We start from the raw sequence: 12537 nt of genomic DNA, 5'->3' as shown, positions 1-12537 counted from the left end.
CACACAAACACACACACACACACACACACACTACTACACACCCTCAGTCGTTCACTCTGTCTTTTTAAGTTGTCTGAAATATGTATTTCTTCAGAAATCTGACAAAAACATTGACATGGTGATAATTTTCTAGGCTATGTTGCTCATGTCAAATTATTCAACATCTGTCTTCACGCTCCCACCAAAATTAGCATAAGATAGTGGTTTCTGATGACACTTCTAGTGAAATATTTTGACTCCTACCAGTAAGTTGCAAACAACCTGTCAGGTGGATAATGTCAGTTTCCCGGCATTGCATATTAAGATGGCTGCCTGGATTGTTCAGAGGGAAATACTGTACTACTGACCTGATGCTAACTTTGGGCTTTGCAAAAGTCAGAGACAATTAGGTTGTACAAGAACAATTTGAGTAACACCAGTAATTCATATGGTTTACTGCAAAGGCTAAATTCCATATTTGATGCTAAGCATGCTTGGTTCAGAAAATGAAAATCTGATAGAAAGGGAAATAGAAAAATCTTTAGGAAAATAATATACTTACGCAGCACTGAAGCTCACATAGAGTTTTCCTACTATATGATAAGGATAGCATTCCAAGGAAATGCATAGCCAATATCAAATAGACAAGGGAGGCTAACTGAGCACAGGAAAAAGCAAAAGCATATATTACGACAAACAACATTCTACTTCTTTATTTGTCTGTTTCACAGATTCTAATACCTGGCCATGAAAATTCTCCAGGCTTAGAAAGAAAATAAAAGTGTTGTTTTAAGTAAAGCATTTTTACTGTAATTTTAAAAATTACTGTTCCTAGAGTCTGCCACCTAAATTATGGGAGCTGTAGTCCAGAAAGAAATGTTTCCAAGCCATCCCAAGAGAAACATCAGGAAAACAGGAAAGGACCGAGAAGGGATAGTAGTTCAGACCGTGTGCTGTGCTTTGAAGACCAAAAGAGACACTTCCACCAGATGTTGTTAACTGACTGGGAAAGAAAAAGCAAGACTTACCCTTGTTCCTAGAATGTTAACGCAATGCACTTAAGTCAAGAGGATAAACTTATCTTTGCACAGATTTTTTTAATGTTCACCTTCTAATGTCTCCATATAGAGGCCTTGGTGAGGCAATAGCCTTACACGTAGACTCTTCACACTACGAATGAGGATGAGCACAGTAGCTTCGTTCCTCACCCCACCCTACATCCCAGCTCATCATAATAACTGCCTAGGCGTCCTCAGAGATACACAGTCTCTCTCTTAGATATTAAGAGTCCTGGTTTCCCAGAATTTGCAAAATCCCAAAAAGAACTTCCATGGGTTAGGAGACACAAATGGTTAGGGAATGGCTAGGTCATCCCTACTCCACACATTTAAAGCCTACTCACAGAAGATACCGCCAGCTCAAGCTGCTGCTAAAAGTACATGACACAACACCACAAAAAGAATCACAACTTTACCAATGTTGTTGTGGAGAATATATTCAAAGAAGAGAGGGTACTGAACAACCCAAGGCAGAGTCCTCCAGAACTGAAGTGAAAATGAAAAGAAACCTAATACAACTTCTCAACTATTTCCACACCTTAGGATCTATCCAGACCGATCATTTTCGAGCAGAATTGATCAGGCTGTAAAGGGTTGGTTGAAGTTGAGGTGAGGAACTATGGGTCATTTGGCATTCTGCTCCCATCCACTCCAACAATGTCCATGTCTGGATGCCATCAAAATGAACAGAGCAACCTAAACCATTAATGCATCAAATGCAGGAGGGCGGAATGCTACAAGCTCTTAGATGATGTTAAAACAGACCAATTATTTCACTATATATCCAGTAAGCCCCAGAAATGCAGAGCTAAACCCATAATCTTAGGAAGTGGGAACCATTCACTCAGCCACTGTTTTTTTTTTCTGACAGAGAAAGATGAACGGCTACTTTTAAGATTTCTGTCTGATACAGTGGGGTCTTGACTTAAGAACGGCTTGAATTAAGAACATTTTGACTTAAGAACCACTCTCATAGGAAAATATTGACTTGACTTAAGTACTTAGATTTGAGTTAAGAACTGAAAAAAACCACGTGGGAGGCAGGGAAAGTGCAAAATTTGAACATTCAGTTAACTGTTGACCAGTGAAAAGGGTGCCTGTCTGCTTCTTCACTCTTCCCAGCGTTTAGAGAGTGGATTGGGAGACAGTCTTCTGACTGCCTGGTACTGCCTGGACTGTATTTTCCCTGCCTTCCCTGAACCTTTCTTGACCTAAGAAAAAAAGAAACAAGATATCCCCCTCTAGTGGTCGAAGGCGGAATAGCAGCTTCCCATTAGTTTCTATGGACGGAAAAGAGCAGATACGGATCAAATGGTTTTCAATGCATTCCTATGGGAAATGCAGATTTGACCTGAGAACTTTTTTGACTTGAGAACCGCCTTCCAATACGGATTAAGTTCTCAAGTCAAGACCCCACTGTAATATATGGAGGATATTTTCCCAGATATTCAGCCCATGTGCTCTTTCGAAGCCTCTCCCTTCACCTTCCATCTTCCACAATGAAATGTTCCTTGAAAGTGTTTATTTGTTTTCTGCAAGCAGACAATGATGGGGGTGCAGGGGTTGCCATTTCAGGCTATTTCCTCAGCATGAGCAGAAGAAGCTGGCCTGCCGGGTGCTCCAAGTGACCAATAAAACCCTCCTATCAAGCCTTTTTAAAGCCTCTTTTTCAAATAAACAAAGCAGCAGCTCAGCATCCCCAGCCCAAGAGAAAGGTGCAAAACACCTTCTTCTCAAAAAGATCTGGAACTCCATAAAGTAGACTTTAATATCAGTAAAAGAGAAAGGAAGGAAAAAATGCCTGTTTCTTTTGCCATTAACCAATTTGACCGGGGGGGGGGGGGTTGAAGGGAAGACCGAGGAATTCCCTTCACTCAGGATCTCCACTCGTTTTCCTACTACCCGCCAGTTGGCTTTCCATTCAAACTGTTGATATTCTTTGCTAAAGTTTTTATCTAAATAATATCCATCATAGCTTAGGAGGGTTTGTTACAGACACTTGTAGAATTCAGAATCGATGGCTTCTACAAAAGTACAGTATACAGCAAGGGAATTGTTGAGGTCACTTACAATTTCCCTTGCTGTTCATGGTTAAAGACTCTGTATTCTCACAAGGAGGTTTTAGGCTGTCAGTCATCATCCACTGTTTCATCTGTCCAACCTGAATAACCGTGTTATCTCAGAAGACCACTATCAGGACACAAAGATCCAAATAACTTCACAGGCAGCCTAGCCCAAATTATTTCCCATTCACAAGGTCAGGCACCTGACCTGTCAGTGCTTATGTCCAAAGCTTCTTAGCCCTCTGGCCCAGAAGTCTCACTAAGGTGTTGGGGAAAGCATGAAGCCTTTTCTGTGGAATGGCCATCTGGCTGACTTTCTGTCATTTCACCTTTTTCTCTCAGAACATGTTGCAGCCCTCCTCACCAAGGCCAGCTCAAGACATTCCACAGTCTGGGGCAGACCACCAAAGAGAGCTCGTGCATACACACCCACGCATCGTAGTGCGTAAGAGCCACAATCCACCACGTTATGCTCGCAGAAAACCCCAAAGTGCCTCTCCTATGAAGTAAAAAAATACAAGAATAATAGATTGCAACTTGTCCTTTCATGACACCTACAAGCTACCGCCTCCTCACTCTGCCAAAATGGACAGCAATGTGGACAATGCTAGTGAGTGGAGGAGGGGATTATTTTGGATCTTGGAAAACATGTGGTGAACCCAAGCTCGGAAATGGCTGGAAGTCTTCTTGAAGTTATGAACAACTGGTGTGGGGGGGGGGTTAAACATTGTAGAGGTGAGAGAACCACCTTTTTAAACAGATGAGCCGTTGTCCCAAAGACTTCAAAGGTGAAGGAATTCACTAAATTTGGGGGGGATGGGAAACTATATTTTTGATAGTGGGATCAGGAAGGTTGGTGGGGCCAAAGAGCCATAAAAGCACTCATGGGGGCACATACAACTCCAGACCCACACTTGGCATGATGTCATAATGTCACAGCATAATGCTTTTCCTCTGTGAGAGCCAAAATGTTTCTTATGGAACGTAGCTGCATCTACAAAACTTTACCGTGTAGCTTCTACATGGGACAGAACAACCCACAGTGACAAAAGCACAGGAGTGCAATTGCCTGAGAGATTTGTTCAAGCCAACACATGACTTGCTTTGTATGCAGGTGTGAGAACAGTCTTAGAAAACAGGGAGGTCCCCAGCAACTGGGCAAGGCTTGACTTTTTCACACTTGACAGCTTTTAACAGCTGGATGCCTTCAAAGGACAGAGGCGGGGAAGATTTCCTGGGACCAGCTTAAGATTGGCTTTTCAATAAAGAGGGCCAAACAGAGGGAATCAGATAATAAAGGAAAGGCCGATTATTGGGACTCAGACTGTTCAGTCATTATGTCAAACACCAATTTGTGTAACAAGCCTTTTCAAGTAGCAAGCAAGGAGAAACACTTGGACCTCCAATTAATCTGAGTCTCCGCTCCAAGTGTTTCTCTTTAACCCATGTTTTATTTATTCCATCCATCTCAATAAACCATGGCAGGGGCCTTTTATGAATGTCCACATGGGTTATTATTTAAAAGGGTATGTCATCTGGCTTAATCTGATTTAATCTCACTAGATTTAGACTGATAAAATGTATTTATAGCCTTCTTACCAGTACGTGTGTGAGTGTGTGTCTGTCTCCCACCCTCCCTCCCCCTCCCTTCTTAGCCACTGTAATATTCAAAATAAAAGGGGGGGAGAAGAGTATTTGAAAGGCAACACTCGAATTCCCAATATTTCCACATTAAGCACCATAAGAGACAACCCTCCAGAACATGAAATAGTCCTTCTATATATAGCTTGGGGCTACGGCTCAAGACTAAAATTTAGGGCAAAAGAAAAGAACGGGTGGGGAGAGAGTCTCTAATCCTAATTTAAATTATATCGTAAATATAACAGCTTTGATAGAGCATGGCAAAAAGCTATCAATAATTCCCATTGCACTACTGTATCTTAAACAAACTGCTGAGACCGGTGAATATTTTGGGAAAAGACTGAAAGTTTGTGGAATGGTGATATCAATGACACAAACCAGACATAGAGAAACAGTTCTATATTAATGCTGTTTATTCTCCCAGTAAATAGTTGAAAGAAGAGAAAGAAGGCAGACAGATTTTGTTTGTAAGCCTGCAGATACAGAAAAGCCCAAATCCCTCCAAATTAAATAAGGAGTTGCATGCTCTACATGCTTTAAAGGGTGTTTTCCTTTTTGGCATGCTTGCCTTTTTAACCCGCCTTTCTGATCATCCTTACTCCAAATAACGTGGTGATATTATTCTACACATCTAGCTGTTCGGAGGCATTGAGAAAAGAAGGGTGGGGAAAACTTGATTAAGGAATAAGACACAGGGTCTGAGGATTCAAAAAAAAATCCAGAAAATAAGACAGACAATCTAGAAGGGGCTGGAGAGGCCTTTGAGAGCAAATTCACCACTAGTTCTGCTTGCATTGCACCAGTCAGGCTAATTAAAACTAAAAAGTTTTCCTGGGAGCAGATAAAATGCCCATGGGCATGTAAAAATCTGCAGACATAATGTTTCTCTGGCCAGAAATATATTGCGTGCACACACACACACACACACACACACACAATCCCACTGCTCTTGGGTACTTCACATAACCTCCCTCCAGACTTTAAATCTCCCACCCACCCTCTTTCTCTTTTGACAGAGACAGGATGGGTGTGGGTGCAAAGGAGCTGAAAGGAAGCAGCATCCATCAAAAACAGTTATTTCAAAAAATAAAAATAAAAGCTGCACTTTAACAATCTAGCCCTAAGGGAGATGAAGAGCCAACCCCACCACACACACACAAACATTTTAAAAAGAAAAAGTGAATCATTAAAACGACCTACAAAAGCTTCTCAGCTTTAAGGCAGAAGAGAGAGCTAAACTCAGGAATGGTGGAATTTACACACAGGCAAAAAGTCAGCTAAAAGCTGCTTTTGTTTTTCTTGTTTAACTCACTGAAGGTTTACTATCCTTAATTTCTTTCCTGCAAGGGGTACAAGACTGTCTTGAGGAGTGGGCAAGCAAGACACACAACTTGGGCATCAGGATGAACAGCCTCAAAAGAATCCACTTTCTTTTAATCCTACTGTCTGTACTGAGGAGGATTAAGATCAAAAGAGGAAGGGAGGGAGAAAAAGGTGGTTTTCACCTTAACCTTTCTCCTGAATGTACATGCAAAGTTCTGCAGGCTGTCTGGATGCTAACTTTCAGAAAATCAACTTTTTAAAAGATTAGCATCTATCAATTAGGTTTATTGTATTCGCGAAGGCTTTCACAGCCGGGATCTAATGGTTGTTGTGGGTTTTTCGGGCTCTTTGGCCCGTGTTCTGAACGTTAGGAAGAACAACCTTCAGAACATGGCCAAAGAGCCCAAAAAACCCACAACAATTAGGTTTATTCTTCTTCACTTTCCAGTTTGGTGGCTGTCCTTCAGATCAGGGTTTTCCTTTGAAGTTACATCACCAGGCACTCCAAAGCACTACAAACACTAAAAACATCCTGAGCATCACTTGGCAATGGTCCAAAATTGGTGGAGGGGAGAGTGTTAAGGGTCCTCTGTGCCCAAAGCAGGATTTATCCTAGAACAGGAGAATGGGAGCGTCCTACCTCAGGAATAGGTTTTACACCACTGCAGAAGGAAAATTTAAGGTAAAAGAACACGGCTTTAATAAGCTCTGTGAATCTGCTTCATAATAACTGGTGAAGCTGCTTCCTTAATTTTTTATTATTATTAATCTGTTCTTATGGGTTTGAAATGCTGATTGCTATACAAAAGCAAAAGCAGTCGGAGCAGCTTGTGCCCTCGCCCGTGGGCATTTGCAAAAGTCCCTCCCCATTGCCCAGGACCAGATGCCCCTTTGCCATTGCCCCCACCCCAGGGACTGGAGGGTGACACATTATTTTGTGTTACCGTTGAGGCCACCCAATGGGGGTGGTCTGTGTGCATGTGCAAACTGTTTCTGGCAAGTTGTGTGCCAACTTGCCATGCCCACGGGGCAACTACTCCCTCTTTACCTACCGTGATCTCAGAATGGATCTCCCAGAATCCGATTTTTAAAAAGCAGACCATTTCAAACAGTGGCCGGGGGGGGGGGGAGGATGGAAGACGATCAACACCCTCCCCTTCTAATTTCTAGCCACAAAACAGGGAAGCAAATACTCTCTCACCTCCGGGATCCCGCCAGCCTTTCCCGCTCCCCTCTGCCCCTTGACTGCTCCCCAAGTGCCCTCGCAATTCCCCGGAGGGGGGGGGGACTTCCCAACAGCAACAGCGGCAGTGGGCATGCGCGGTGTCACCGAGCAGAGCTGATCCGAATCCCGCTTCATTTTAAAATCAGGGAGCTGGATGACGATCTGGCCGGGGCATCTCGAACATGGCCCTTCCTTCCCGCTGGTTTTCTTGCGGGCCGGGTTTGCGGGAGGGAAGAAGAGCCGACCTTCCTCCCACCGCTTTCCCGGCGCGGAAGGATGCCTTTCTAGCGGCTACAAGTGGGGGGTCTGTCCCGAAGGTGATCAAAAGAATCGAGGCTGATTTTTAAAAATCCTCAAATATGTGCTGGTGGTGCTTTTCTCTTTTATGGACTGTTAAGGACAGCCGCCTGGCTTTTCCGTAGCACATAAATGCACGCACCCGCAACACACACACACACAAACATGCATTTTCATGGGAACCGTCTCAACAAGTAACCCAAACGTATGGTAAGGAAAGAGGGAAGGGGAGAGGCTAGTGCCGAGATTATTGGAAAGGGGAGATCCAAGGGGGGGGGAGTGAGCGAAAGAAAACGGGGGGGGAGAGGAAAGCTCGACCCCCCCCTATTTGAAATGGTAAGCTTGCCCCTTCTCTGCTAAGACACGTAAGAATCTTGCAGACGCCCCCCTGCCATTGCCCCTCGACCCACATCGCCGCTCTGTGCAGCGTATCTCCTGGCGCACACAACAAGTTGGTTTACAATCTTCCCTCCCTTAAAAATATCCGATAAGGAAAAGGCAAACGCTGCTCGGGTTGAGGTTGCCAAAGGGTTACAACAACAACAGTCTCTCCGGAGTCATAAATCGCGAAAGGGGAGGCAGGATAAGATCGGCGGCAGAGGTATTGTCAGAAAGGAAGTAGCTAACGGGGCTGTGGGAAGCCTTCAGGCTGCATCCCTAAATCCTCACTCGGTCCAAAGAATCTGCTTCTTCCCCCCCGCCCCATGCAGATGCTTTCCGTTTTTCACAAACTTTGCTCCGATCACGCCGCGACTCTTCCAACTCGCACTCCGACCCCTCCATTCCCACGAAATCGTCACACACACGCACGCCCACGAAGGTTTTCTTACCATAAACCCCTTGTCCCCTGGTGTAGACCGGGACCAGAGAGAGAAATAAAACCCAAATAGTCTCCATCTTCAAGGCAGAAGCTTCATAACCAGCGAGGAAAATAGCAGCCAACCCCGAAAGAAAGAAAGCCCAGCCAGCCTCAGGCGGCGCGTGGATCCGAGGAAGAGGCGAGGACGCGATTCCCTCCGAAGGCGCCCCGCTTCGCACGGCCTCCAAGCCAGACCGGGAGGACGGGGTCCAGGCAGCCTCTCAGCCCGGCCGGCGCAGGACGCCTCAGCCCGGCGAGCGAGTCAGGCTCAGCCCGCGCCCCTCGCAAAGCTGGCGGAGCTTCTCCGGATTCCGCTCCCACGGCCGAGTCAATTCGAACGAGGAGAGAGCCAGCCTCCCGCTGCAAACGGGGAGCAGCAGCAACTGCGAATGTGGAAAAGGTGCGGGGAGGAGAGGAGGGGAGGGAAAGCGAGGCAAGGATCTCGCCCCCCCCGCCGCCGCCCGTCCCCCTTCTTTCTGGTTTCCCCCCCCCCCTTCTTCTTCCCAGGCTGCTTAAGCTTTCTAAGAAAACAAACAGAGCCTGACGCCCAGACACTCCGCGGCAAAAAAAAAAGGGGGGGGGATCAAATCAAAAGGCGCCTGCAGAATCGAGAGCAAAAAAGCAGACGGGGAGGAAGACGAAGCCGCGATCCCGTGGCGAAGCAAATCCAGGCAGGAACTTAAGCCGGCTTTGCCCTTTTCGCGGCGCCCCGATCCTTTGGAGAAGAGAAGAGGCGCGCGGGGTGGGGGGGGGAGAGGGAGAGGGAGGGAATCCTCCGCGCCTCCGAAGGCTTCCCGAACGGCCTGCCAACTGGGGCCAACTTGAGAGACCGAGCGAGGAGCTGCCGCCCGCCCTCTCGCTAATGAGCCTCTGGCTGCAACCCCGGGAACGAACGCGGGGAAGCGGGGAGGAGGAGGAGGAGGAGGAGGAGGGCGATCTGGGCTCGTGCGGGCGTTCGTGGATGTGTGTAAAAGGGAGGAGGAGGAGGAGGAGACGGGGGGGGGAGGAAGAGAGGAGGAGACGGAGATGCAGCTGCCCGGGCGATAGGTAAATATTCTCTCTCCCGCTCGCCCTTCCTCGCCCCTGCAACGGGGGGGGGGGGCGGCTCCTATGTTGTAACTAAAGGCCGAGATGAGTTCCGTGGCGTGACTTTTAAAACAAATTTAACAAAAATAATAAGGAGGAAGCAGGAGCACCCCGACAGCTCTTTCCCAATGCCGAGCTTCTCGGGCTCTCCCGGCGGCATTTGAGCCGCCACGGCGCCTCGCGCTCCACGCTTGCCAGAGCCGGACCGGGAGGGGGGACACCCAAAGGGCTTCGGCGCTGAAAGCTCGCTCCGGTTGGGGAGAGGGGAGTCTCCACCTCTCCGTTCTCCTCTCGCTCCCCTTGGTCCAGCCGGCAGGGCAGGGCGCTCGGCTTGCGTTTCCCTCCCAAACTTTTGGGGCTTTGCAACAGGAGCTGTGTGAAGAGGCCAGAACGTGCCTCCTTTCTACTTCCCTCGGAACTGCCTTTAAAGAAAAATACAGGCGTGTATACGTGGTGGGCACACAACAGCTTGCACCTGTTTTGTGTGTGTGTGTGTTTTTTCACCGCCCGCGATCACTTCGGAGAGGCGAGAAGAACCACGAACTTTTCGGAAAGCTCTCTAATAACTCGGGTAAAGCCAAGGACCGTCGGCGAGGAAGGGCGTGGCAAGCTATGGCCCCGCCCCGCCCCTCCCGAGAAGAAAGCCGCCTCACCCAAAATTCCACCCCCCCCCCAAGACGCTGCCTCTGCAGCTGCGTGCAGCCCCTTACGGAGGCCTGAGTTGCTGCGCGCGGCGTCATTCGATCGCTGGCACGCTCGGATGTCCTCGAGGAGACACGCCAGCCTCCCAGAAACTTAATCGCTTAGCGGGTCGCTTCTTAACCCACAGCCGTGCAGCCTGCGCTTCCTTTTTTTTCTTTTCCCTCCGCTTGTCCCGGACAATTCAGGAGGGAGAGATCGCTTGATCCCTTTCCCAGGGAAAGCAATGGGATCCTTCTCTAGTGGATCCCTCTCTTCCTAACTTAGATCTATGACCCTCCGAGCTCTGCGTGCGAGTTTTGGGCCCCTCCGCTGGCTCTTATTTGCTTTCCCACTTTCTCCTGCTTAATTCCCCACCGGTTTAAAAAAAAAAAAAGGGGGGGGAACCAATTAAATGAACCGTGCTTGAGCGGAGTCCTGCCTTCCATCCGCGTCTTCTGCTTCCCCCAGGACCAATTAGAGAAAACAAAACAAGGCCGGGGAGAAAACGGATCTGTCTAGCAGCTATTTCCCTCTTCTCCCTTCTTCCCCTTTTTGTTCTCCGTCCTTTTTTCTCTCCTCCTTCCCCAGCCCCGTCCTTCTTCTGCAAGGTAATGCCAGGCATCAAGCGGAGGTTTCTCTCCACGTCTTCCTAGAAACACGCGGGCGCCGGTTGCTTGCACGTTTTCGGAAACCAGCCTCGATTTTCTGAGCAAGAAGAAGAGACTGGTGCGTGAAGAGAAATAAATAGAAGAACAACCCAGAGAAGCCGGGCTGTGCGCGTGGTCTAGGTTTGTACTGGGATGGCGCTCGGGCACTTGCGGGACTCGTCGTGATAGGGCAGGCCTCGGGCTCGTGAGAACGCAAGGACGCGCGTTGCTGGCAAAGCCCGCATCGGCGCCGCGAGAGGCACGCATCCCTTGCGCGTACTGGTCCCCAACGACGCACGGGAATGCACGCCTCCCGGTACGTGCTTGTTGCGTGTCTACACTTTCCCTCCCGCCAGCCCTGGCGCCGGGAGGCTTTTTGCGCCCCAGACCTCGAGGAGGCAGCCGGGCATCATCAGGCTTGGCCTTGCAGACGTGCCACTCGGCGCACTCCCGGCCAGGGGGCCCAGAGGGGAGCCAAAGCAGTCGCGGCGAGTCTGCGGGGCCGTTTCCTCTTCGCTGCCAACCCCGTTCCACAGGCAGAGATCGGCGCGAGGTTTCCTCCCTGTCGAGACGAGGCGCGCGCGCCGGGCTGGGGGGGGGGGGGAAGAGAATGAGTGCACACGCGCGGTGGTTCTGCGGGGAGACGACGCTGCAGAATCAACAAGTCCTGCCAAGATCTAATGGGCAGATTTGGCGAGATAGCCTCCTCGAGACCATCATGTTTTGCATGCTCATTTGCTGTCAAGAAGGCTCTTTAGGTTACCTGATCCATTCTTATTCTTCACTCCTCCCGAAGATGTGGCGGCCAGTGCATGCTGCCTTTTTTGCTGAGAAATGCGAGGAGCATTTCTTCTCCTTTAGAGCAGTGGCGGGGGACGTTTGCCTCCCCGTGCTGTTGGACTGCAATACCCATCACCCCGGAGAGTTGTAGTCCCAACATCTGATCCACTGCATGTGCCCTCCACCCATGGTGCAGATCTTTTGCTTCTTCATTGGATCAAGAAGCCTTTCCTTCTGTGGGTAATTCTCTTTTAGTTCTCTTAATATACACATAATTTTTTTATTCCACACTCTGCTTGGAAGAGGAAGCATTAAATCAGAATTTCCTCAAGGAACAAGTTCTTCATTTTCACATTTGCACTAAGATTTTCTGAAAGCTCTCTTTAGGAAAAAAAAAAGTAGAGAAAGATGGGATGGAGATGTGCAGACAATGTGACCAAGGCTGTTAAAATATTAATCAAGAAGTGCCTGGCCTTACAGAAACTGATGATGCAGAATAGTTCAGTTAAGTTTTACTCTCTGTCCAACCCAAATACATTTCCTGAAATAATTGAACTCCCATCAGCCAGTCTCTGTCTTAAAATAGTACTGTAAAACATTTTATTCCACTGCATGGAAAGAATTTCAGCTACCTGCAAGTAATAAGGAACATATATTTTAGAACAGAATAGAAAGAAAGAGGAAAAGAATCAGTTGATAGAGCTGTTTATTATTTCCACTGAACTCAGCGTTGAGAAAATTGATGAACATTTTGATCATTTTGAGTCTGACTAGCTATGTTATAGACATAATTTCTTCTATATTATTAATGTTATTGTTAATTATTATCATTAAACTATCAGGCGCAGTTAATCAAAATTATAAAAACATTGACTGTGACAGATACAAGATTTAACCA

At 47.6% G+C, this 12537-nt stretch overlaps 1 protein-coding gene across 7 annotated transcripts in view; it reads right to left on the bottom strand.

Moving 5' to 3' along the window:
- MDGA1 (MAM domain containing glycosylphosphatidylinositol anchor 1) overlaps positions 1-8904 on the bottom strand; it is a 379759-nt gene extending 370855 nt beyond the window's left edge. For 3 of the 7 annotated variants that reach the window (XR_013540404.1, XR_012084138.2, XM_072991562.2), the window contains exon 1: positions 8417-8903. Coding sequence is in view for 5 of the 7 variants with exons in the window: in XM_072991562.2 (XP_072847663.2) it covers positions 8417-8483 (67 nt within the window). In the remaining 2 variants the exon portion in view is untranslated. Of the gene's footprint in view, positions 1-8416 lie in introns of all 7 variants that reach the window. The other 4 variants (XM_078383035.1, XM_078383036.1, XM_072991577.2 and 1 more) reach the window with 2 other exon arrangements.
- Between the last annotated feature and the right edge of the window lie 3633 nt (positions 8905-12537).

Source organism: Pogona vitticeps, chromosome 1, assembly GCF_051106095.1.
Source record: "Pogona vitticeps strain Pit_001003342236 chromosome 1, PviZW2.1, whole genome shotgun sequence".
NCBI classification, from domain to species: Eukaryota; Metazoa; Chordata; class Lepidosauria; order Squamata; family Agamidae; genus Pogona; species Pogona vitticeps.
The sequence above is the reverse complement of the archived record's forward strand: the minus strand, read 5'-3'. Positions and strand labels throughout refer to the sequence as shown.